This window comes from Rissa tridactyla, chromosome 24, assembly GCF_028500815.1.
Source record: "Rissa tridactyla isolate bRisTri1 chromosome 24, bRisTri1.patW.cur.20221130, whole genome shotgun sequence".
Classification (NCBI taxonomy): domain Eukaryota; kingdom Metazoa; phylum Chordata; class Aves; order Charadriiformes; family Laridae; genus Rissa; species Rissa tridactyla.
Genome location: NC_071489.1, coordinates 1,274,812 through 1,299,907, shown reverse-complemented (window position 1 = coordinate 1,299,907; position 25,096 = coordinate 1,274,812). Strand labels below are relative to the sequence as shown.

Sequence of the window (25,096 nt, the reverse complement as noted above, 5' to 3'; positions counted from 1 at the left end):
CCTTGACTAAGATCACAGAGGAGCTTTGTGTCCTAGGGCTGGATGCGTTGGTGGATCAGTCCCTTTCGTGCCTGACAGCGGACTCTGGCCCCCAGACTCTTCAGTTATCATGGTATTTGTGGCAACGGATGAGTCAGACCATGAAAAATCCAGGAGGAAAAGGAAAGCCGAGGGTCAGTTTCAAAACAGGTAGTGCAGGTACATAAGCTAACTGTCTTCAAACAGCAACAACCCTTGAAATCTATCCTTTGGGGCAAATGATCAAGGAAATTGATGAAATGTGTAGGGGAACTGCAAGCTGGGCAATTTTGGGTGAGTTCTGCTCATGCCGGGGTGTACGTGTAATCTAAAAGGCTGTCTGCTAAAATTAGCTTGATGCAGGGTGGGTGCTAAGACAACTGGGCTGGATAAAACTCTAATGAAAACGCTCTTAGGTAGAAGGTGCTCTCCCTCGCACTTCTTTTTGGTGCTTGAATCTGTAGCAGTGGAAGGACGAGGGAACTACACCAAAGGTATCTCGTTTTAACGGCATAATGGGAGTGATGAGGGGCATTTTAGCCCTTCTTGCTCCTGGATTCCTTAGCAGAAATAGCAAAACTCTCGAGCATAGGAAAGATCTCTTTGCCTTTTGTATCCCCACGCATGGAAAACGGGGGGGCAGCCTGGGGGAGCTGGGTGTGCGACGGCTCTGCCTTGGCTTTTGCTGTGTGTCGGCAGAAAGGTACGCGCGTTGCTTTGTTTCCAGCCTTGCCGTTTATCTACGGCTCTTTACGCGTTGCTCCTGGTTGACTTGGTCATGGACACCACCTTCACGTGGGAGCTCCTTGTGCTCCTGCTGCTACTGCCCTCGCTGCCGCTCGCCGCTGTGCCGCAGACCCCCACGCTGGTCTGGTTTCTGTTGGCTGACGCATGGGTGCTTGCAAAGCCAGGCTCGAGGCCGTAGGCGAGACCCCCCTGCGAATGGCAGAGAGCTGCAAAAGGCAGAGCAAAGCTGAGTTTCAGCTTGGGGAACTCCCTGGAGAAAAGGCAGAAAGTACCTGAGTTTGGTAGAAGGTGAATGCTCCAACTTACGGCTGTTGGTGGGGAAGCTGCCTTCTGCACGGAGCCTGCAGAGAATGGGAAGGGGTTGCACGTTATCAGACTGTCTCAAATGCAAAGCCCTTTGGCCTGAAACGTGAGCCTGACCCTCTCTGGCCTGTCTCTCGCTGTTTGGAGGCGGTGGAACTGGCTCTTTGGCTGGGTTTGCGCTGGTGGAGGTCTGTTAGGACAGATGGGACGAACCCGTCTGCATCAGGGCTGCATAGGTGACTTGCAGCTCAAAGCAGCACTGGCCAATTGTTTCTCCTTTCAACACACGCGCCTACAGTAGGTTTTGCAGCTCTGCTGGGATCTGTCACCCACCTGCTCTCTTCTCCTTCCAGCAGCTTCCTGTAGGTGACGATCTCGATGTCCAGGGCCAGCTTGACGTTCATCAGCTCCTGGTACTCGCGGAGCTGCCGGGTCAGGTTGGCCTTGGTCTGCTGCAGGGCTGTCTCCAGCTCAGAGAGTTTCTGCTTCGCATCCTTGACGGTGCTTTCCCCACGCTGCTCAGCGTCGACCACGGCGGCTTCCAGCTTGCAGCGCTGCGAGGAGCAAGACATGGTCAGTCTTAGCTGTCTTTTGCTGTCTTCAAACGTACCGCGTTATCAAGAGATGGGTTTAAAGTCTGGTTGAGTATCCGCGAGTAAGATGGACACGCAGTGCCCTCTGAGGGAGCTGGGCGTGCGGTTTCAGTGCTTCCTTGTGTTGATGGTAGGGATGCTGTAGCCTCATCCGCCTTCAGGCACTGCATGAGTTCGGCTTTAACGCAGCCCTAGTTGGAGCCGCGGAGTCCCAGCTCGTGAACACCCTTTGTAAGGTGGTACAGCACCATTTAATTTAGTTGTGGGAGCTTGCGAGAACAGCAGTTCACTCTCTGCCTTGCTGAAACACCCAGACCTGGCCGCGCTCACCTGGTCCATGGCGCTCCTCACTTCTCCGTTCAGTCTCTGGACTCCCCGTGTCAACTCAGCTATCTCGTTTTTCGTCTCTCGCAGGCTGTCAGCGTTTCTGCCTGCAGTGACTCGCAGCTCCTCAAACTAAAAAAGCCCAAAAGACGTTGTGTAGCCCAAAAACATATGCTTTGAGTTAAATCAGGGCAAATCAGAAGAGTCGGGGGTGTTTCTCTGGGTTTGAAGTTGGTCTGAAAAGAGAAACTGTACCCAAATCCTCCCTCTGCCGGGTTTTCTCACCTTGCTTTCGTACCAGGCCTGTGCTTCTGCCTGGCTCCTGCGGGCAATGTCCTCGTACCGAGCCTTGACGTCCGCAATGGTGCCATCCAGGTCAAGATCTCGGCTGTTGTCCATCTGCATCACCACCCAAGTATGTGAGATCTGGGCCTGCAGCTGGTGGGTTTCCTGACGGCGACATGGGGTTGAGCTGATCAGAGAGATGCTGGTCCCCGAGCTGGTGTCACCCACACTGTGCAGCTCTGTTCCCCTTTGCGATGACCACGCATGCATGAATTGCCGACTCTCCCCATTCACCACAAGCGATACCCGCTGCCCTGTGTTACCCCCTCTTCCCCTCTCCTTTGGGATAAGCAACTTCAAAATCCAGTTGGGAAATGCAAACAATGGCTGGAGCAATCGTGAGGCTTCTTACCTCCTCATAGAACGTTCTCAGGAATTCAGCCTCCTCTTTCAGGCTTTCCACCTTGGCTTCCAGCTCTTCTTTGTTTAAGAAAAAACAGCTTGCGTCCTGGAGACGCGTTGGGGATAGAAGAAGGAAGTTTGTTAGCGAGAGCAGACTCGGGGCTGCCCTTGGGGTGAGGGACTTTCGGTGCTGGTACCGTGACCGTGCGCCAGCTCCCAATTACGCAGTTGCTGCTCATTTGAGTTCAAGCAAACCCAAGCACCAGCTCCTGCTTGTACTTGTCCTGTGTGCTGCTTTTGGGAAATAAATCCCTGCGTGCACCCCAAAGACCTGAACCCGGAGAGCCGAGTTCAAACAGCCCCTTGCTCACCTTCTTCAGGGCAATGAGCTCCCTCTCGGTGCATGTCCGCTGGCTGCGTTCGTCCTTGTACCTGTGTGGGAAAATGGGAGATTTTTGGTTGAGTTCAGCGCAATTACATCTTTGCTTGGGTTTCTGCAGGCCTTCTTTCAAGAAGTGAAACTCCTAATTTATTTTTTTTTTTCCCGTCTCCTCAGACAATGTTTTGGAATGCTTTGGTCTTGTTCCGTAGCCCATGGGAAGGCAAACATGTTTTCAGAGAGGTTTCTGCGTCTTTACAAATTTGCAGCAGAAGTGTTTTTGTTTGACCTCTGCAACAAGAAATAGCTGCTGAACGTTCCAAATGTTAATTCCTTGAATTAGGAAGGAGAGAAAGAGAACCTGGAAGAGGGACATCCTCTGTTTCCTCTGTTTCTCTGCAAATTGGGACCTTATTTTATATACTGAGATCCTCATAGATCTCTCCATCTACCTACTAGTTCTCTGGTTTCTGCCACGAAAAGTTCACAGTCTCTGTCTGTTTACAAATCTTGAACAACATTGTGAGCCCTTAACTCACATTTCTCTGGTTTTTAACTTACATTTTCTTGTTGGTTTCCAAAACCTGCCGTGCTGCTTTCAGCTCTGTTTCTAACTGGGCTCTCTTGCCCCCCAGTGCGTCCAGCTGCTTCTTCAAGTTACCAGTATAAGTCTCTAACATGGGCGTGATGGTATTCTTGCGGAGCTTTTGACCCTGCAGAAAGCTCCACTTGGTCTCCAGCACCTTGTTCTGCTGTTCCAGGAATCGAACCTGAATCCCAGAAAGGAAAATAGGAAACGAGATGAGGATGAAGGGCTTGTGAGAGCCGGTGAAATGTGTGTTTCTGCCCTCGGTACGTGAGAATGCCATGTTTCCTAATCCTAATCCATGCGCTTTTGTGCATAAACTGTTTCTGGGCCACTCGTGTGGAAATGCACAAAAATCTAAGTGCTTCTAGAAAGGAGAGATTTGCAATTAATTGTGGATGTGCAGAGAAGAACGGGAAGGAACTGGATGGCTGATGAAACTGGTTTTATCTTGTTCCCCGCCCTGCAGTCAGGCCCAGAGATCAGCTCAACGGTGCCTGTGCGCTGAACCCTCCCCGCTGCCTCACGCACACCTCGGTGTTCGACTCACACCCTTGTGCAAGTTGTCCTCAATGTCTAAAATGAGTTGTTTTACAAGGGTTTTGTGCCTTTCCCACACTAGACGCCTCCCTTGGAGTGTAGTGCCTGCGAACAGGAGCCGGGGAGGGGTTCTCAGCTCACCTTGTCAATGAAAGAAGCAAATTTGTTGTTGAGGGTCTTGATCTGCTCCTTCTCCTGGTACTTCACCGTTTGCACATTGGGATCGAGTTCCAGTCTGAGCGGTTGGAGCAGTTGCTCATTGATGGTGATGGGTGTGATGGCGCATGGCCTGGAGGCTCCACAAACCCTGTAGCCAAAGCCAGCGCTTCGGTAGCTGAACCTCGTGCCAGCTGCACGGAAGCCATGTCCACGTCTTGGAGGAGAACGTCTTCCAACAGCTATTCTGGGCCTGGAGAAGGCCACAGCATCAAGACTTCTGCTGCTGAAGTAACCCACACCACAGTAGCCCACGCCACCACCCCGGCGACACGAGGCAGTGCTGAAAGTACGTCGATTCCTGGGAAGAGCTGCACAAGAAGAGCTGAAATTCCTGATGGCAGGGCGGGAGCTGGTGCTGTGGCAGCAGCAGGACATGGTTGCTGGTGGGAGAGGGACGGGTACAAGCGATGTGCTGGAGCAGATCCCAGGATGCAGGTTTCCTCTGATCACAGTGGAGCACCTTCTTCCTTTTATTTGCATGGAAAATGGGGCGAGGCTGCATGAAACTTCCACAAAATGTTTATGATGCAAAGAATGTGAACTACTTAGCATATGTAGCGCTTACCAGCAGGGCAGGCGGCAGTGTAGTTGCCCCATAAAGGTTTGAAGAATGCTGTTAAGTCAGAGGGGTCATATTGAGGCCTCGCGTAATAACAACAAAGATTAGGGGAGTTTTTCTGGTTGATTCTTTTCAGGAGATGTGGTAAAAAATGCACGTTCCACTTTTCATAGGTCGGACGAGGTGGAACTGAGCCTTTGAAAATGTAAAATGCTTTTCTGGCAGAGGTGATCTTTACGTTTTGCTGGTACCTCAGCTCGCAAGTAAGAGCTTTGAAGGAGAATGCGATTCGACTTAATGTTTAATAAAATCCATCAGCAATAAACGTGATTTTATTGAGGATTAATGAAGAAAGTCTCGCAGGCAGGTTAAATGACCACTTTTTGTTGGTTCTGCCTATAAAAAGGCTTCATGTGTTAATGGCAGGGAAACATCTGTGGGGCCAAATCTATTTCTCAAGGTGATTTTTCTGCAGGTTGCTGATACGAGTGTTTTCCAACGTGGTAATTTATTTGAGGGGAATTGCTGATTAGTTGAAATTGAAGCCAGTGCCTGGAACATGGTAGCTTTTGCAGACGCTCTTATTGGCCAAATCCTCAGAAAATTGGCGTCTCCTCCTCCCCTCAGCCCTCAAATTGAAGGTTGGGTTTTCCCACCTGGTTTGGGGCAGGGCCAGGCTCGGTCCTTCGCCTCCTACGTTGGGCGAATGCCCTCATTGTGGCGTCAGGGCTGCGACTCTGCCCGGCTTTGCTGTTCACAGGCGCGTGTGTCCGGGTCCTCGGAAGGACGGGGAGAGCGTTGGTGCGTGGGAGGGCGGCGTGTTTTGTAGGGGCAGGGTGGAAGTTTCAAACTAATGATTTTGTTTTGTTTGCTGCATTTCTTTCCCCTTCCCTCTTCGGTGGTTGGTTACAATTGCAAGCCAGAATTACCAGCTTTGCCCTTGAGATCTGGGAGCTCTTGGACACTTCGGCTCCATGGCTCGCAGGCGTCCTTAGGGGGCTGGGATATGAGAAGATCTGGAGTTAACCTTGGGCTTGTCCCCAGTGGTGGTGGGTCAGACCACGTTCCTCCAGACTCTAGTTGTTTTTTATGGCTCTGTGGCTGCATCTCTTCTCTCCACATTGTCATCCCAGGTAACACCTTCTGCTTCTGATGAGACAAGTGACACCAAATGCAACTGTAGAGCACTTTTGGACAGAAACCTGAGGACTGGGGTTGCAAGAGGCTGGGCCTGACCCAAAAGGAGAGGGGGACGGTGGATAAAGCTGCAGGTTCTCCAATGCGACAGGGGAAGGCAGTTGAGTATGTTGTTGAACTGACTCTAAAAAACCCCAAAATATTTTGGGCTAGCTCAATTAAGCCAAATAGTTTAAATTGGGTGGAGCACGTTGGGAGTGAAATGTTTTGGTGCTACTTTTTTTAATGGAAAAGCTCTCAATTTAAAAAAAAAAAAGTTTTGTTTCAGGAAAACTTGCTGATGAGTGGCTTGATGGGACCTGAGGCTTTGCAAAACGTCATCTTTATTCATGCAAGGTCTTCCATTTGCGGGGAAAACCCGACTGCTTGAGTGCATTGCGAGCTTTTGACTTTGTCAGGTGTTTGGGTCCATAAATGCTGGAAAGTGCTTTGGAACATGTCAGCCCCTGGGACTTTGGGTCTCAGTGGGGTTTGCTGCAATTACAGAGGTGATGGCTCATCAGACAGACTGTGGAGGGCGGTTGTGGGGTTAGATGTGTTACTGTCTCTCCCTTGAGAGCATCTTGCAGGGTTGTACCAGCACCCACTGCTCTCCGCGCCCTCCAACAGCTTCCTGTAGGTGACGATCCCGATGTCCAGGGCCAGCTTGACGTTCATCAGTTCCTGGTACTCACTGGCTGCGTCCTGCTTTGCCTTCTGCAGGGATACCTCCAGCCCGGAGAACTGGCACTTTGCATCTTTGACAACCGCTTCCCCATGTTCCTCAGCTTCGGCAATGGCTCCTTCCAGTTTGCATCTCTGCAGGTAGGAGATTTTCATTGCTGCCACCTGTCTGCACGTGCTTTGAATAGTTCCGAGCTCTTGAATCCGCCTGCCTGTGTGTTCATCCACCTGCGCTCTGCTATATTTTCAGACTCTGTAGGGAAACCTCTAACTCTAGGATGATTCTCTCTGCCGAGCTGAGACTTTGGTGTCTGTGTTGGCTTCTTGCTGCAGCTCTCTGCTGGTGGCAGCTCAGTTCTGAGTGGTAATAGACCATTTTCCTCTACTTGGGATTACAGGCAAGTCTTAGAGTTGAGCAGCTGGCGTGTATTCGATCAAAACTGGCTTTATTGCTCCTTTGCTCTAGCAGAGGAGGTTTGGAAAGCCACGACCTGGGAACTGCGATTGACAGGTTATTGCCCCTGAGTCATCCGTACCTGGGCTTCGGTGTTTCGACATTCTCCAGGCGATCTCTGAATCTCCCGATTCAGCTCCACAGCTTCATTCCTTGTGTTACACAAGCTGTCGTCGTGTTTGCCAGCGGTTTCTCTCAGTTCCTCATACTGAGGAGAGAGAAAACGCGATGAAAATAAATACCAGAGTGAGGAGATGAGTCAGTAATTAAACCTACTGTGTGATTCTGGGGCTGCGGTCCTGGATCTTGAGCTTTAAGGCAAAACCCGTTGTCACTGGGGGACATGAATGACTCATTCACACAGTAGCAGTGAAGAATGTCTTCTGTGTGTGAAGACATCGGCAGAGGATGTACCACGCGTAGGGAAAACACAGCAGGTGGCTGAGACAACAGACTTCTAAAAAGCCTATTCAACCCAAATTAGGAAATCCGAAGAAGCAGAGCCCTCGGCAGAAGTGGGGCATAACTACTTCAGTGCGTCGCCTTGCTGTAGTGCCAGGACTCTGCGTCAGCTTTTGGCCATGTCGTCATGTTGAGCTGTGACATCAGCGATGATGTCATCCATGTCCAGGCTTCAGCCGTTGTTCATTTGCACCGTAACAGAGGTGTCCGAAATGGATGCTTGGAGCCGAGTGGTTTCCTCGGGGTGGCAGCAGATTCTCAGTCCTCCGCGCTGGAGGCGTTTTCCCTGTGGCTCTCCATGGCGCGGAGACGAGGAGACGCCGTGTCCTCTGCGTGCCGTGACTTCAGGCTCCCTGCAGACAACGCAAAGAGAGATTTTCTGGTTTAATCTCTCTGGCTTCTACCTTCACCACCAAGTTGAAACAGATTCCTTAGGATCTTGCCCATGCAATCCAAGAGTAACACCTTGGAAATCCAGAGCAATCAACACATGAAACGGCAAAAATCTCGACAGTGGTGGGTTGTGGGACCCCCTAAAGAGGCATGGGGTGGAGGAAAAGGGAGCGGAGAAGGAAAAGCTTTTATACAGGCTCCGCAGGCAGTTGTTCTCCTGGGTGAGGGGCTTCCCCTTGGCTTCCAGCTCAGCTTTGTTCACATAGGCGCAATCCGCATCCTGCAGCGCATCAAGGATCTATGAAAAGAAAGAGCAAACTGCTCTTTTCCGCAGAAAAAGGCGGATAAATCTTTCCTAGGAAATGAAACAGGTGATTTCCAGTCCTATCGTTGCTGAAATATCAAAAAGGCTGTGTGCCGTGGGTGGGAACCCTCTTAATTCTTTTGCCTCCGGTGGGATAACACTGAGGGCTCAGCCCTGATAATCTCAGCCTGTTTTAAAGGTGCATTTGCTTTTATGTGATTTTTCTTGGCATTCACCGTGGCCTGAGAACATGTTCTGCTCCATGAAGAGGATCAGAGAGAGGTTCATGCATGCAAGCCCGAAAGCTGGCCTGCCTTATTTAGCCGCGCAATATTTTAGGGTAAAGCTGTGTGGGAGTTGTATGTGCTAAGCGCTTTTTTGGGAGTCAGCCTAAAAGGAGTTCAGAGGGCTCGGCATCTTTCGTGGTTGGGCCCTGGATGCTGGAAAACAGCTGCTTCATATGATAGTTGGCATCTTCCATGAGATGGAAGAAGTCATGTTGGCTCCTTTTCTCACTTTCTCTCTCTTGGGTTTTTAATTACAGACCTGGGCAGAGCTCAGTACCGCCAGCTTGTCTGAGCCAGCCTGGCTTCGATCTGCTGACCCAACAAAAACCTCCGCTCGGGAGCATCGCGCTGCCCTGGGATCGCATCCTTGTTTAGCGCTTGGCCCGACGGCTTGTTGGCCGCTTTGGGGAGAGGATGGAGATAAATCCCTCCAGTTTTCCCTGCACAAGCTGCGGGTCTGGAACCAGCCTTTCCAGAAGTTTAGCTCTGGTGTGTGGGATCCATCTTTCCCGACTTTCAAACACCTTCTGGAGTGCTCCTGCGATGCAGACATCTTCAGCCAACTGCCTAGAGCGCTTTTGGTCCCGCAGAGGGAGGGAGGGAGAGAGGGAGGTGTTACTGGGGAACGAATCGCTTGACCCAAAAGTGTTTGTTTCTGTCCCGTGACTGGCTCCGATGTAGGTGTTTATGGCCGGGTGAAACCAGCCCCACCTTCTGCTCATGCTCTGTTGGCTGTGCAACCCGGAAAACCTCCCAAAGCGCTTGGGTATTGCCGCTCTGTGACCCCCGTCTCCAGTACACCTAATGTTCCCCCTCCTCCCCGGGACTGGGATGAGGAGGAGGATGTGGGAAGGCTCCGAGTGACAGCACGTGCCTATGGCAAATCTTCTAAACCTTATTCTAAAATTACACTTTCAGGTGAGTTTCGTAATGGCACAGAAAACCCACATTGCTCATGGTAAGTTTGGTTGCAGTTTATTGAAGAAATTCCAAAAAACTCATATAGTTCAACAGGAGCAGAAGAGGAGAGGAAATGAGATAGTACATTTTGGCACATAGTTCTCCAACCCTCCCTTTGCCTCCCTCCTCCTTCCATAAAAAAAGAAGAGAGAAAAACAAAACAAAACAAACAAGCTAAGAACAAAGGCACTAAACCAGAGATGTTTTCCCAGGTTATGTAAAATCTGTGTTACCAAACCCTGCTGTTCCTCCTTTTTGTTTTTCCTGTATTTTTAACCCCTGTCTCTAAGCTCACTCTGGCTGCTGGAGAGGAGAACGGTTTGCTGCTGAGACAAGGACTGGCAACCTGTAGAATACATGGTCTTTCGGCTTAAATTATATGTACTGGGTGGGTGAGGAATTAGGCGTTATAGAGAGCCAACCCCTTTCACCTACGGGCAATGAAGGCTTTTTGGATGCAGGTAGAGTTACAGAACAGCAGCGGTGCCAGAGGAACTGGGAAACAGCAACTGACTCTCAATGGAAAGATGTTTTGGCTTCAGCCTTCGGGGAGAGCAAGCCCAGCAGCAGGGAGCACAAGAGACTGTGGTCTCAATCCACCTCCTGCTTTCTGTCATCGCTGGCTGAAGGGACACGTCCTGCTTTCGTATACACTGGTGTAAATCCAAGTCCTGCGTCTGCTCTGGATTTGCACCAGGGCACTGGAGTGAAAGAGAGCGCTGGGAAGCTGCAAGCCGTGCTCTAGCGACGGTGCCCAATGGTGGGAGGGCTGATTACTTGCTGACGGGCGACACGGGGCTTCTGGTCAGCTGGGTGAGGCTTCATGCAGAGGAATTAGTTGGACCCAGGGAGGCATCTCTCCCAAGCCCATAGGTAGCGCTGGGAATATGTTTTCCCCTGACGGGCAGGTGATAAGCGTGGCTCTTTGGGTGGTGGTAGTAGGCTCTGTGTTGGCAGCAGGAGGTGGTGCTCAACCTCTTCTGCTCCGGGTGAGCTGGGTGCTGCCGCGGCTTAGCTCCGATAGCTCTTCTTGGTGGTGCTTTTTGAGACAAACCTCATGCTCGAGCTGCTTCCCGTGCCGGAGCCGAATCCGCCGGCCAGGCAGGTCCCGCTGCTGGCGCCACTCCCCCCCACGCTGAGCCTGCTGCTGAAGCCTGACCCCAGCCCCAGCGTGTTCCCACCTCCGGAGCTGCTGCCGCAGGAGACCACGGCTGTGATGGGAAACCATGGGCAGAGGGTTAGTTTGTTTGGAATATTACAAAGGAATTTCAACCTCTAGCTTCACACATTCATAGTTTTTCTTGGACAGTCTCCCACTGCCTGTATTTCACACATCTTATTTTCTGGCTTTTCTTCCAATCCTGTAGCAGAATTGGCCTTAGACATCTGAGTCTCCTGGGGACAGTCTCGCTGTACAAAACCTTTCCAGTTCAGAGCTGGTCAGAGAAAAGATGTATCAGGCTCTGCCAAACCCTAAGTATACTCCATTTTTGTGCTGGTCACTACTAGCTGCAGAGCTCATTTTCGTTCTTATACACAGTTTCCAGGTACATTTAAGGAATAACTCAATGAATACTCAATCTGTTGCTTAAGAGCCAGATTACTTACAAATATTCACTGCACCAACGCCTTCTCCAGCCATCCTGCAAGAAAGAGAGGACAGAGAAGGAAGGGCTTGTTATTTAGGACAATTTCAAGGAAGAGTTTGGCACCAGGGACACTGGATAACAGAATGGTCCGGGGTGTTAAGGTCTGATGATAAGCGTCCAACAGGAATTGAAATAACACCTGTAATGGTGCAGAATAGGGGTGTGTTTTCTCTGCAAGTTTTTGTGGCCCTTCCCTCTCTCGTTGCAAGGCAAATGTAAGAACATTTATGGGTTTGGACATTGTTTGGTTTGGAAGGGGGAGCGACCCACCTGCTCTCTTCGCCCTCCAGCAGCTTCCTGTAGGTCGCGATCTCGATGTCCAGGGCCAGCTTGACGTTCATCAGCTCCTGGTACTCGCGCAGCTGCCGGGCCAGGTCAGCCTTGGCCTTCTGCAGAGCGTCTTCCAGCTCAGCCAGTTTGGCTTTGGCATCCCTGATGGCCATCTCCCCACGCTGCTCGGCATCTGCGATGGCCGTCTGCAAACTGGTGCACTGACAGAAGTGGAAATAGGTCTGGTGTCTGCCCAGTGGGTTTGGACCCCAATTTCCAGGCACCCTTGCAAGGGTACCGCAAGGTCGTAGAGATGGAGGTGCCCCCATGTTTGGAGGGGTCCTGTGCACTGTACCTGTTTCTTTACACTATCAATTTCTGAGTGGAGCCGTTGGACCATGCGATTCATCTCGGAGATCTCCATCTTGGTGTTGTGGAGGTCGTCCCCATGCCGGCCAGCTGTGAGCTGCAGTTCCTCGTACTGAGATGGGCAGGGACATGAGACACCAGGGCACAGTCAGACCTGGGCAGGAGCTTGAGCTCACTGGTAGAGTTTGGCCTTGCTCTGATCCTCTCCTGACCAGATCTTCTGTCTCTTTTTGTACTCAATCCAAGCTCTTCCTCATGAGCTTTGGCGTATTTGCCTCCTCCCTCTCTCATTGTCAACATGGCATTTTTACATTAGTACAAGAAACTAGACGAAATCCTATCGAATTGACTTCATTTTACACCCTACTCCCCTGTCCTCTCTCTTTGCACTCTCCAGTATGAAATAGCCTTTGAGAAATGCTAAACAAAAATTCTCCGAGCTCACCTAGTTAATTGTCACATCCTCACCTTGCTCTGGTACCAGGACTCGGCCTCCGCCCGGCTCCGGTTGGCAATGTCCTCGTACTGCGCTTTGACCTCTGCGATGATGCTGTTGAGGTCCAGGCTTCGGTTGTTGTCCATGGACAGGACCACGGAGGTGTCGGAGATCTGTGACTGCATCTGGGACAGCTCCTGTAAGTCAAACGAATTGGTTCTCAGTCCCGAACCATTCACTGTTGTGCTTGTCCCAGGGATGGTGGGTGGTGGAGGGGTGGGAATGGGGAGGAACTGCAGCTCCCAACAGCTCCCGCAGGCTGGTTCGATCCTGTTGGTACCAGGAGAATGAGGAAGTAGCAGAACTGGTAAATTTGGGAGATTCTTACTGCTTCGTAGAGGGCTTGCAGGAAGTTAATTTCATCTGCCAGTGCTTCCACCTTGGTCCCCAGGTCCACCTTGTTCACGTAGGCGGCATCTGCATCCTGGAACCACGACAGCAAAGGTAGTGAACCAAACCTTGCCTGTCTACATCCTTGTACAAAGACCAGTTGTCATTTAATAGGAACTAGAACTGAAGACTTTCTTGATCTCTGTGCCTTTAAACAGAGCCAAGAGTGAACTGGAGTTTTCCCTCCACGCTTTTTTGGGGGGAGGGAAGGATGATGTCCACAGATCTAAGCAATTTTTGACATGTCACAAGCCACTGAATTTCCCTTTTTTTGCCAGCACACTATAGATATTTTGGACAATGCTTGAAATAGTGGAAGTTTCTTATTATGTCTCCTGCAGTTGGAATCGGGGAGCTGTGGAGGATGGGAATGAGTACAGAAAGGCTGCAGAAGTGGCAGAGCATCTGGTAGAGTGACGACAAGGGATGGATGACCCAGATCTGATTTGGTACCTGGGGGACCAGGACTCACCTGAATTTTGGATGAGGGGCCCAAAACAAGAACGAGCTATTGCCAAGGACTGACACACTGGCACAACTGGGTGTTTCTGCTTCAAGGAGGGATGACTACACCTTTGCTAAGTGCTTTGCCCAGCTTGGCACGGCTGGACAAAAAGGGTTATTTGCATTCAAATGTATTTTGCCTTTAAAAAGTGTGTCCCTTCTTTGTTGTTGGCGCCTCACCTTCTTCAGCAACACAAAGTCATTCTCTGCAGTCGTGCGCTTGTTGATCTCCTCTTCGTACCTGTCGGGAAGAGGAGATGAGCATCCGTACTGCAACCCACCCTGTCCACTGTGGGTGGATGGAAACCCCTCCTCCACGCGCTCATTGCAGGGGGCTTGTGGAGAGACTGGAGTCGGTTCCCACCACCAATGCATAGATGTTGGACTAGATGACCTTTAAGGGTCCCTTCCAACCCAAACTATTCTATGATTCTATGATATATATTTGGAAGAAACAGCAAAAATAGCTATCTAACAATGCACATCTGTCCTTGCTCTGTCAGTGCATGTGTTATACACAGTGTTATTAGATATATGTATCTCACCAATTATGATAGAAAGACAGCACCCTTAGGCTAGGTGGTGGGAGGAGGCCATCGAGAAAAACTGCAGGCCTTCATTAAAGGCATGTTTTATCCTCCCAGAAGTTTTCGCTGTGAATGGGAGCCTTATACTCTCTAAATTTTCTCAGGCCGGGAGGGCTGGGTGGAGCCGAAGCTGAGCTCATCACCACCACACCTGGGTTAGTCAGAAGAGCCGGGATCTCTGACGCCAGCTCCCGCGGTGGCTTCGGGAGAGCTGGTGATGGCCAGGAAGGAGGGAGGACGATGGCCTGGGTAAGGAGAGCCAAGGTCTGGATCACCAGCAGCGCCCAGTCCCACTCTTCGGAAAGGATAAAAATCAGCAATAAGGGCGGACTGATGCCCAGCTCAAATGAGACGATTACACGGGGGAGATGAAAGACAGGAGTTCAAAGGGAAGAGTCCATGCAGCTAATAAAACGTTAGCCTTTCATGACCCTTTCATGGGGAAAGATTTCTTCACATCAGGAATATCCAGCCCTTAAAATAATTTCCATTAAGTTAAGTCCTAGCCTGTATATAGATTTGTGTGTCTCTAAGCTCTTAGCCACGTAGAAGAGGAAAACTAATTTGGTATATGTCTAATTTCTAATTGCTGTATGGATTAGTATTTGACTCAGAAGAGCAAATCATTTGGAAGAATACTTTGGGATCCACAAAGTGTAAAATAAATAAAGGTAAGAAGAACAAATTCCTAGGCAAAGAGGAAGAAGCAGTCACGGCCTTTTGGTAGGTGTCGGCATTGTTGCCACAACGCAAGATGATGGTCCCTGCCCAGCAATGCGTATGATGTAATTGAGCTTTTGCCCCAAGATCCTCTGATCTGGAGCCAGAAAGAATATTTGCCACTCTACGTTAGATGCAGGCAGAGGATTAAAGTCTGAACCTCTTCTATAATGTGACCTTTGGTTGTCAAAGGATTTTTTGTCTGAAGTCATGCCGCACCCAAGGGTCTTTTCTCAGCTGAGCAATTTCTGCTGCAGCTTCGCTGCTCTGGACTGTGCTACTGTCAGACATTTCTTTGCCAAATTTAAAATTGCTTTCACCATGGACCTGTGACGAGAAAGGGGAGAGGACACTCTCTGACCCAGTGAATCAACAGCAGGATTGTGCTTATGGCTGGGATTCATCTCAAGTCGGCTACCTGGAACCTGGCGATTTTAGCTAAGCTCTGTTCTTTGGGCTTTCTTCTGTAGCTGATGGAGAAAGATATTTTTCTCCAGAAAGTTTCCAGAATTTCCCATCCTAAAATGAATTAAGGAAATCCGTATGGCTGACCCGTAGCAGAGCCTGAGGTCTTAAATGGCCAAGCTGACAGAGGACAGATTTTTTTCTCTGTTAAACATTTATTTTCTGAAGGCACAGAGCACCATAAAAAAGAAGGCTCAGAGTAGACTGTGGATGGTGATTTCTCTTCCCCAGGGCAGTCGTTTCTGTTCCGATGCTGCTTTTGGGCCAGAGGCACTGTTGGTGAAGGTGGCAGAAAGTGTCAGGCACATGATGTCCCGAGAAAGGGAGAGCAGAGGGTTTTTGGCAGAAAGTGCGTGTCCTTGTTTTGAATTGCAGCCACCTCCTAGCTCTCACCTCTTGTTTTTCTGGTTCCAGATTGACAGTTTAAGCTCCTTACTTATTCCTGTCCATTAAGTGGTGTATCCCTCGTGGGCATGGTAGCAGACACTAACACTTGATAGATGTCTTTCCAAAGCGCAAAGAGCAGATGAGAGAGGGAACACCTCCTCCTAACAGCCTAAAGAGTTAATGAGCTGAGCTGAAACCCTCACCCGAGATTTCAGCGACTTTCCATGGGGTAGAAGCTGAGTCCTGACTTTCAGAAGTGCTAAAACTACCCAGTACATTGATATTAAGGGACGGGATAATAATTCAAAGGAAAAAAAATAAAGGGAAAAAATAAAACCAGAGGAAGACGCTTAAGCACACACTTAATTCTTTTTAGACATTTTTCCTCTCCTGGAAAGGACCCCCATCAGTAAGAACGTGAGTGTTCAGGGTGCTCAGTAGTCTCGTAACGATTCGGATTTCATCCTGGTCTGTGTTAAAATGACTACACAGGAGCTGAAAGCATTTGGAAAGCTTAAGATTCTGGACAGGCTAGGCTTTTGAGGAGCTACTCTGAACTCCTCTGGATGTCTGACCATCTGAGCCTTTGAAAAAGTCCACCTGTCCCTGCAAAAACACCCAGCCTTGCAACAGGTGGAATGTTGCTGCTGTTAGACAGCAGCTAAAGTGAGGAGAACTGAGTCCCTTCAGTCCTTTCTGAGCTCTCACAAGTTGGGCTTGCCCTGGGTCTTTTAACTCATCCAAGAAGAACGAGTGAAGAAAAACTGGACGGGTTTCTTTGTGTGCGTGTGCGTTGCTTACCTGATCTTGAAGTCTTCAAGAGCATCCTGCATAGCCTTCAGCTCGGAGCTGAGCCGCAGCCTGTCCCCTCCCAGCGCCTCCAGCTGTCTCCTCATGTTGCTGATGTACACGTCAAACATAGGTTCAAGGTTATTTTTCACAATTTTTTGGTCTTTCAAGAGGCTCCATTTGGTCTCCAGTACTTTATTTTGTTGCTCCAGGAATCGCACCTGAAACCCATCAGAACAATTTAAAACATTTGGGATCATCAACTTAAAACCCGCCTCATTTTTCATGAGATGGGGGCGTTAATATCAGGGAGTTCGGGGGTTTTTTTTAATGTAATTTAAAGCGGGCTTTAGATAGCCATGTCACGGACAGCGCATTGGCAGGAAGATTTGGAAGCCAGGAACAATATTCAACTGCAAAGAAACCTGGAAAAATAATTTACACCATATCCAGACTGTCTGTAGAGCTCTGGCAAAAGGTGTATTTATGGAGATACCTGAACAAAATCTTTAGCTCTGTGCATTAAGGGTTTAGAAGTAAATTTAAGGTGTGGAGAGCAGTGCTGATCCTGCTCTACAGACAATGGCAAACATGCCAGGCTGGATGAAGTGGAATGTGTCTTACCTTGTCGATGAAGGAGGCAAATTTGTTGTTGAGGGATTTGATCTGATCCTTCTCCTCCTGCCGCACTCTCTGCATGTTGGGGTCGATCTCCAAGTTAAGAGGTACCAAGAGGTGTTGGTTGACTGTGACCTCTTGAATACCTCCAGGGCCACGTCCTCCTCCCAACCCAAACCCAGCTCCACCAATTCTGTATGCAAACCCCCCGTGACCTGACCCATAACCGTATCCTGCTCTAGCAGAACAATACCCTCCACTCATGGAAATCCTCTTGCTTGCCCCTAGATTGTGAAGGCTCCTGCTGCCAAAACCACCGCTGATCCGTCCCACACCTCCACCGCTGCTGCGGGACATGGACATGGAGCTGAAGCTGCTTCGGTTAACAGGCATAGCGGCAGAAGCAGCACTGAAGGTCATAGCGAGGCCTCCTGACCTAATGCCGACGGACTTCTGTGCAAATTCGACAGTGGCGAGAGCAGAGAACAAGAGGTGAGATGGCAGATGAGTGGAAATCTTTGAGAGTTTGGCTCAGGAGTCCCCTCTGCCTTTTATCCTTTTGGAGAGCTGGGCTCGTCCGCAGAGGACCTCAGTTGGCTGAGCTAATCGGTTTGGTATGCTGGCACGTGGCCACCCTTCCCAACCCGTTAATCAAGAGACTCGCTAATGCGATGGGCTGGCAACCTTCAGGCTCATAAAGCTAACGAGATTTTCTAACCTATATTTTTCAGAGCAGGGATTACTGGTGGGGAAAAAAAAGAACATATATACGTCCGGAAGTTCCCTTTGGGCTTGCTTTTAGCTTGGTGTTGATGCCCATTTAATTTAAAGCTGATGGGACTGAAGTTGCCACAAGAGGGAATCTAGAGTTTTCTACGCTAGTTTGACATGCTTTGGTAAAATAAAAACTGACTTTGCTCCCTGATTGACAGCCGTCTTGGGGTAGGAGTGACCTGTCCTGATCTAGGTGAGAAGTAGGTGTCTTGGTCTGCGCTCCTCAGCCTTGCCAGCAGCGCTTCATCTGCACAGATGGTGCTTCTGGTAAAGATGGTGTTTTGGGAGGCACCTGTGGCCTTTTTGTTGGCTGAGCCTGGATGCTTTGCTGAGCCAAAGTGCTGAATGATGAGATCGCTAAAAGTACATGATCCCCTGGAGAGAAACCAGCCTGACTTGTAGAAGTCCAGGTCATCAGATGCCTGTTTGATGCTGGGCAGCGTTTAAATAACAAACCAAATCCCAGTTCTGCTGGTGTCAGTGGAAACATGTTCCAGAGGTGCCAGAGTAAGATGGACATCCAGAGAACGACGGGCAGGTGTTGAAGAGGACGAGCCGATTCCTTTCCACTGGTGTGTTATTGTGCCTAGATCTAGAGAGTTAATGAAAAGCTGGGGTTTATTATATCGCCTTTTTTTTTAGGCTAGGAGTCAGCATGCACGTAATGCCACGTTCACCTCTAGCGCTTTGGTCACTCGAGAGGGTTGTGTCAGAGACGGAACCCGGACAATCTTGGCTCTGGTGCTTTTGTAGTTTATCTCTTGTTTCTGCTCTTCAGGGTATCGGAGAAGGGGAACTAAACCTCCTTACCCTCGCGGCCTTTAGCTGTCTCACAGCCAGTGTCTGGGGACATTATTCTTCCCAAAGAGGGTGAGTCTGGGGGTTTAATGGGTCTTTTCCATTCCTAATTGTGGTAATGGCAGTGACGGCATTTTATTAGCCCCTGCAGCTACTGCGCGTACAGAACAGCGTGAGCTGAAGTACTTGCTTTCTTGGGACAAACTGGATTTATATCCCTCCGTGACTCATCGCATAAAACCTTGAATGATTACAGAGATTTGGGCACGAAAGAGGTGGCATGAAATGCTGAGATGCTGTAACGTAAAAATTACGATAAAAGGGTGCTTTCTCTAGTGCCTACTAGGAAGAATAGGTGTTTCCCATCCTGTGGAAGATACTCCTGTGTGGGTGGCTCTTGTTTGCCGTCAGCTCTACTATGCTGTGTCAACTCTCTTCCCCGAGATCCTAGAAGGTAATTGGAATTTAAAGGAGGATGCGACAGAATTAATTTCACATGCCTTTTATTAGACAAATACTGGGAAATGAAGATTTCAGAGAGTCAAGGAACGAAGAGGAGCATGGCATCTTTTATATAAATAAGGACAGACCGCCTTGGCTTCCAAATCTTTTGCAGGTAACATGGCAAGGATTGCACACAACACGAGGGGAAGGTTGGCGGACGGTGCTGGTGCGTGGCTTTAGTAACATCTCTTGGTTGAAGAGGTGGTGGAGACGTACTTCATGCTGGAACTGCTTCCACCGGCCAGGCATGACCCGGCTGTGCCTTGTCCGCTTCCTGAGCTCAAGCCCATTCCTCCAGCGCAGACCCCACCTCCAACCCCACTGATGCCTCCGAAGCTGAGACCGTTTCCACTTCCGTATCCCGTTCCTACAGCGGTTCTGGTCACAGCTGCAAGAGGAGAACACTCTCTTTAGAGGCATCCACAAACAGTGGGCTCCGAGTGGCAGGGACACAAATGTAAAAGCTGCCAAACAATCTTTTAAAGTTACTTACAGATATTCACTGTGCCGGCACCTTCTCCAGAGAGCCTGTTAGGGAGCAAAAGGAGCCGGTAAGAATTCAAGGGGAACCCATGAACAGGAGCTGGTTGAAAAGGCAGGAGATTTTCCTTGAAATATTTTTGGTGGAAATTAGAAAGTTTGTGCGAAAGGCTGCCATCTTCCCAAATAACTCATCTTCATGGGCAATTGTTTGCCTTTAAATGGGTTTCAGGTCTTCTGAACGTGGGAAGTCTAAACCTGACAAGGGTCTGTGACTCCATTGCACCTCTAGAAATTGGGATATAAAACTGCCCCCACCTGCACTCCTCGCCCTCCAGCAGCTTCCTGTAGGTCGCGATCTCGATGTCCAGGGCCAGCTTGACGTTCATCAGCTCCTGGTACTCGCGCAGCTGCCGGGCCAGGTCGGCCTTGGCCTTCTGCAGGGCGGCCTCCAGCTCGGCCAGTTTGGCTCTGGCATCCTTGACGGCCATCTCCCCACGCTGCTCGGCATCCGCGATGGCCGTCTGCAAACTGGCGCACTGTGGAGCAAAAACAGTGGGTCCTGTTCCTTATCTAGATCACAGACCAGTTCTCTGTACCCTGAGGTCCTGATGCCTGGTCTAGATACAGAAGGCTTTGGTTTAACATCTAGAGGTGTGATCTTAACAATCATTGAATCGATCCATGTTCTGAGCTGGATCACAACCTGGATTTGATCTAACTCCACACCTCTTTACATCTCCTTAGATTTACTAATATTGTGTTAAGTTATTCGTAGTGACGTCGTTGCTCTGAGATGAATACTGTCGTATGCATTCCTGATCCAGCAGAGCTCACTGAGATGCATTTATTTTTATTCTCTGGAGTTGGCTGGACAACCAAGAGGTTAGACCACTGCGAGAGTTCGGTCTTATGCCTTTACGTTGCTTTTTACCTGTTTCTTCACGCTGTCGATTTCAGAGCGCAGGCGCTGGACGTGGCGGTTGAGCTCGGAGATCTCCTGCTTGGTGTTACGGAGGTCGTCGCCGTGCCTGCCGGCCGTGGCCTGCAGCTCTTCGTACTGTCACAGAGAGAGGAACAAGCAGTTAAGGTCAAGTCCACCGTTTTTGGAGTAACGAGGGTGCCTGAAAGCGTGAGTCCTCCCTGGAGCCCAGAGTGGCTGCTGCGCAAGATGGAACGTTTGGGAAGGCTTTCTTGGCAGAGTCAGACTTTATCTGTTCAAGACAAGATATGAAGATAACAACACGGAAACCCCCAGTTTCTTCACCTTGGTCTGGTACCAGGACTCTGCTTCAGCCCGGCTTCTGTTGGCGATGTCCTCATAAAGGTAAAACATAGTGATTTTGGAGCCAAGCAGAGCGTGGGCATGTGGGTGTTTGCACTCAGAAGTATGTGTATGCTCTCAATCCCAAATTAGCACTTCCAGACTTGATAGGATTATTAAATCTGGACATCCCGTGTTATAAAGGGGACATGGGGATTGGTGGGAGGGAGCGGGGGTTTTCCATCGCAGAAACTTTCTGGGCGCTCACCCTGCTCTGGTACCAGGACTCGGCCTCCGCCCGGCTGCGGTTGGCGATGTCCTCGTACTGCGCTTTGACCTCTGCGATGATGCTGTCCATGTCCAGGCTGCGGTTGTTGTCCATGGTCAGGATGACAGCGGTGTCGGAGATCTGGGTCTGCATCTGAGAGAGCTCCTGCAAAAGCAGCGGGTATTTGGGTGAGTCGCAGGCTGGAGACACCAATGTTGCTCAGAGGGAGGAAACCCCCCAGGTTAGACCTGGGTGGACAAAGGGATTTTTCCAAGGCAGTTTCAGGCAGGATTAAGACAGCAGGTGATGTGGAAAAAACATTGAATTATTTAGTGCAACAGAATGAGAAAAAAGTCAGTGCTGAGCCTCTGAAGTGGGAAAGGAAGGCAAGGACATCGGAAACTGGGAGAAGGACGTAAATGCTGGTGCTTACGGCTTCATAGAGGGCTCTGAGGAAATTGATCTCCTCCATAAGGGAGTCCAGCCTGGCTTGCAGCTCTGTCTTGTTCATGTAGGCAGCGTCCACCTCCTAGGAGAGGAAACACATCACAAAAATGAAGCGGTTTTCGGAGAAGCAGAGGAAAAGCTGACGAATGTCTTTCTTGCTACGCTTGTGCGGGGCTGGGAGGCACAGCGTGTGTGCACCCACCTTCTTCAGGATCACAAATTCGTTCTCGACAGCTGTGTGCTTGTTGATCTCCTCTTCGTATCTGCGGGATGGAAATGGAGGGTTGGACTCGGTTTGTACAAAAGTTATTTCATATTTTCAGGACCAGACTTTTTTTTTTTTTTGTACGTAGATTTTTGTACCTTCATCCCTATAATTGTCTGCCTGTGACTTTCGGTCATGGTGAGACCGATTATGTCTCATACTAAACTTGGCCTGGGCCTTACTCAGAAGATTATATCGGCAAAAAGGCCTTCTTTCGTTTGATCACACAAACGCAACAGCGAGCTGCAATCGCAGCCCACCTTGCCCTCCAGGCAAGACCACAAACGGATGGACTTACTTGTTCTTGAAGTCCTCGGCAAGGCTTTGCACCTTGTTCAGCTCCCCTCCCAAGTTCTCCTTGTCGGTCAGCAAGCTGTTCAGCTGCCTCCTGAGGGTGTTGATGTAGGTCTCGAAGAGGGGCTCGATGTTGTTTCTGACCGTTTTGTTCCCCTGTTCTTGCAGAAGGGCCCACTTGGTCTCCAGGACCTTGTTTTGTTGTTCAAGGAATCGGACCTGTGTAGAGAAAGGAGATGTTTCAGAAACTGTGATTTCAGGATGATTTTCCAAGAGAGGCAAAATACAATCCTGCAAGGATTCGCTTGCTGAAAGGTGGGAGCTCTCAGCCCTCGGGGAAGAGCTGACAATTTATATGGGTAAGCAAGTATTGCACATCTAATGTGAACATTCCTGCCCTCTTTGCAAACTCTGTGTCACCATTTGCTCCCTGTTGACTGGTCTCGTCTCAGCATTAATGTGATGGATGAATGGTCTCCAACCTGGAACCCCTCGGGTTTTATTCCCAGGCTGCTGATGTTAGAAATTGCTGATAAAGATACAACTTGCCCTTGTTTGTGCTTCCCCACTGAAGAATCTACACAGCATAACCAAAGAATCTTATGTCTCACCTTGTCAATGAAGGAGGCAAATTTGTTGTTGAGGGTTTGAATCTGATCCTTCTCATCCTTACGGATGCTCTGGATGTTGGGGTCAATCTCCAGGTTGAGAGGTTTCAGAAGGCTCTGGTTGACTGAGACTTCATGGATGCCCCCAGCAGGGAATCCAGGGCCACCCATGCCACCACCAAACCCAAAGGCACCACCAGCTGCACCACCAAAGCCACAGGAGATCCCAGTGCCAGCACCAAAACCTGCAGGTCCGCAGAAGCCACCACCCCTTCCGGCCACGGAGATCCTCGTGCATCCACCAAGACCATAGAGGCTCCTGCTTCCAAAACCTCCACCAAATCTTCCATACCCAGCGGCGGTACCGCAGGTTCCACCTTGGGGTGCAGTACGTGAGCAGAAGCTGGTGCTGCTGGCGTTTGGGATGAAGGCGGAAGCAGCGCTGAAGCCAGTTCTGCTCTGGTTCTTTGCAGCGCACTGGCGAGACATGGCAGTTGATGTGAGCAGGGTGAGAGCTGAAGAAAGACTGAAGCGGCGAGGAAGGTGGATGAAGGCAGGAAGGCGAAGTTGTGCTCCCCCAGCCTGGGACTGGCCCTTTTATACCCTGACTAGCTGGGGATGGGTCTGGCGTGGGGCACATCTTACTGATTAACTGTGCTCGGCACACCCAGCAGCAGCGCAGACGGTGAGTTCACCATGAGCACCAGCACCTACGAAGCACTCACAAAGTGCAGGAGTTGCATTTTTTTTTTCTTTTTTTTTTTGTGACGGTCATGATCTGGCTGTTGAAATATCTGAGAAAACACTAAATACTGCCTGCTCAACTCTCGCTCGCAGCCATCCCCTTCCCACTCCCTCTTTTCACCTCTGCAGGAGATGGTTCCTTGTGTTGGGCAAGCGCTCGCTCGTCTCTGTTTCGTGGATGAATCAATCCCTCTGTTGCGTAAAGGCACGTTATTTCGCAGTGCAGTGGTCCGAGGTCTGAGAAATCTGTTATTGCGGGTCTGTGTTTTCCTGCTGCTGTGGTTTTGAGTAAACCCCAGCGGGGCATCAGCTCCTCAGGCCCCAACTTGTCGGAAATTCTGGACTCTTGTTCTCATGCCCAAACAAGAGTCATTTAAACTGAAACTGATACAAGAGGGAGAAAGGGGTAATGGAGGGAAAGCCAGGATGGTGGTAGAGTGCTAGTGGACATCTCGGAACATCAGCTCTCAAAAACCAGCTGGGGAGCGGGAAGGACACGTAAGGTAGTTTGGGATTTTCAACTGGTATTTTCAAACCTTTTCTTTCTCTGAAACGTATCTACGTTTCATCCTGATTCAGACTGACAGCAAATGATGAAATGCCGGAATCTGACCTGGGAGGGAGTTACCGTTGGCTATGACGACGCAAAACCTGAGTTGGCGATTTCTCAGGGCTTCACCTTCTCAGATTTTTGGGCTGTTTCCTGACTCACGGGGTGACCTTGTCTCTACACGGCGTGAAGCCTGTTCCCAGGCTGTCCTCCCCATGCCCGTCATCCTTCCCCTCCGATATCTCTTGCTCACAAGGAAATTCAGTGCGTGGGATCTGGGCTTACGACATTGTTCACGGCCAACTCCCTCTACTCTTATTCTGCGTAGCACCCAGGAAAGGTCAAATTCCCCACACGGAGTACTGCGTGCAGCTCCGGAGTCCTCAGCACAGGAAGAACATGGACAAGTTGGAGCGGGGCCGGAGGAGGCCCCGGAGATGCCGGGAGGGCTGGAGCCCCTCTGCTGTGGGGACAGGCTGAGAGAGCTGGGGGGGTTCAGCCTGGAGAAGAGAAGGCTCAAGGGAGACCTTCCAGCCCCTTCCAGTCCCTCAAGGGGCTCCAGGAAAGCCGGGGAGGGACTCTGGAGCAGGGAGGGGAGCAATGGGACGAGGGGGAAGGGTTTTACACTGACAGAGGGAGATTGAGATGAGATCTGAGGAAGAAATTGTTTGCTGTGAGGGTGGTGAGCCCCTGGCCCAGGTTGCCCAGAGCAGCTGTGGCTGCCCCATCTGTGGAGGGTTCAAGGCCAGGTCAGACAGGGCTTGGAGCAACCTGGGCTGGTGGGAGGTGTCCCTGCCCAGGGCAGGGGGTTGGAATGGGATGGTCTTTAAGATCCCTTCCAACCCAAACCATTGTGTGATTCTATGAAATAGTGCATTTCTCTGGTGAAAGACGTGTGCTGGCTCGACTCGCCCTGTGCGTGCCGTGTGGTAGCACTGTGCACACAGGCACTTATCCCAGCGCAGGCAAGATGCTTGAAAGTCGCTCCCAGTGCCTTGTTTGGGTGCCGAGGGATGGAGCTTCTTCTCTTGGGCCCTTCAGCCCTTTGGGTTGTCTCTCTTGTGGATGCCCGTGCCCAAGCTGAATATCTACTCGTCAGAGGAGGGAGCAGCCGCCCTGCAGAGCGCTGCTGGGAAGTCGTAGCTTTCCCCAGCCATTCACAAGGCGCGTGCAGGCACCAG

General features: G+C 50.2%; 3 protein-coding genes and 1 pseudogene across 3 annotated transcripts; all 4 read right to left on the bottom strand.

The window, feature by feature from the left end:
* Positions 1 to 768: 768 nt before the first annotated feature.
* LOC128901218 (keratin, type II cytoskeletal cochleal-like) lies at positions 769 to 4,771 on the bottom strand. The gene is made up of 8 exons (XM_054183048.1): positions 4,319 to 4,771; positions 3,613 to 3,821; positions 3,044 to 3,104; positions 2,683 to 2,778; positions 2,271 to 2,435; positions 1,992 to 2,117; positions 1,402 to 1,622; positions 769 to 1,015 (listed from the first exon to the last, which is right to left on the bottom strand). Exons 1-8 carry the CDS (start codon positions 4,769 to 4,771, stop codon positions 769 to 771), a joined length of 1,578 nt encoding a protein of 525 aa, XP_054039023.1.
* Positions 4,772 to 6,632: 1,861 nt separating this feature from the next.
* Positions 6,633 to 9,672, bottom strand: LOC128901217 (keratin, type II cytoskeletal cochleal-like; annotated as a pseudogene).
* Positions 9,673 to 10,686: 1,014 nt separating this feature from the next.
* Positions 10,687 to 19,114, bottom strand: LOC128901215 (keratin, type II cytoskeletal 5-like). The gene is made up of 10 exons (XM_054183047.1): positions 19,082 to 19,114; positions 16,926 to 17,372; positions 16,314 to 16,522; positions 13,534 to 13,594; positions 12,788 to 12,883; positions 12,432 to 12,596; positions 11,950 to 12,075; positions 11,595 to 11,815; positions 11,284 to 11,318; positions 10,687 to 10,886 (listed from the first exon to the last, which is right to left on the bottom strand). Exons 1-10 carry the CDS (start codon positions 19,112 to 19,114, stop codon positions 10,687 to 10,689), a joined length of 1,593 nt encoding a protein of 530 aa, XP_054039022.1.
* Positions 19,115 to 19,171: 57 nt separating this feature from the next.
* LOC128901249 (keratin, type II cytoskeletal 5-like) lies at positions 19,172 to 23,110 on the bottom strand. Its single transcript, XM_054183108.1, has 9 exons — positions 22,625 to 23,110; positions 22,018 to 22,232; positions 21,657 to 21,717; positions 21,441 to 21,536; positions 21,008 to 21,172; positions 20,410 to 20,535; positions 19,794 to 20,014; positions 19,489 to 19,523; positions 19,172 to 19,383 (listed from the first exon to the last, which is right to left on the bottom strand). The coding sequence occupies exons 1-9, from the start codon at positions 23,108 to 23,110 to the stop codon at positions 19,172 to 19,174; spliced, it is 1,617 nt and encodes a 538-aa protein (XP_054039083.1).
* Positions 23,111 to 25,096: the final 1,986 nt, after the last annotated feature.

Bases quoted from the DNA above. Each gene is read 5' to 3' on its own strand.
- LOC128901218 (XM_054183048.1), bottom strand. From the start codon at position 4,771: ATGTCCTGCTGCTGCCACAGCACCAGCTCCCGCCCTGCCATCAGGAAT. The intron at 3,822-4,318 runs GTGAGCTGAGAA...TCTGGGATTCAG, and splicing joins TTGCTTCTTTCATTGACAAG to GTTCGATTCCTGGAACAGCA. The intron at 1,623-1,991 runs GTGAGCGCGGCC...TGCTCCTCGCAG, and splicing joins TGAGGAGCGCCATGGACCAG to CGCTGCAAGCTGGAAGCCGC.
- LOC128901215 (XM_054183047.1), bottom strand. From the start codon at position 19,114: ATGTTACCTGCAAAAGATTTGGAAGCCAAGGCG. The intron at 12,884-13,533 runs GTGAGGCGCCAA...TCGTGGTTCCAG, and splicing joins ACTTTGTGTTGCTGAAGAAG to GATGCAGATGCCGCCTACGT. The intron at 12,076-12,431 runs GTGAGGATGTGA...TGCCCATCTCAG, and splicing joins AGTCCTGGTACCAGAGCAAG to TACGAGGAACTGCAGCTCAC.
- LOC128901249 (XM_054183108.1), bottom strand. From the start codon at position 23,110: ATGTCTCGCCAGTGCGCTGCAAAGAACCAGAGCAGAACTGGCTTCAGC. The intron at 19,524-19,793 runs GTGGGGGCAGTT...GCTCCCTAACAG, and splicing joins CTGGAGGGCGAGGAGTGCAG to GCTCTCTGGAGAAGGTGCCG. The intron at 19,384-19,488 runs GTAAGTAACTTT...CTCCTCTTGCAG, and splicing joins TGCCGGCACAGTGAATATCT to CTGTGACCAGAACCGCTGTA.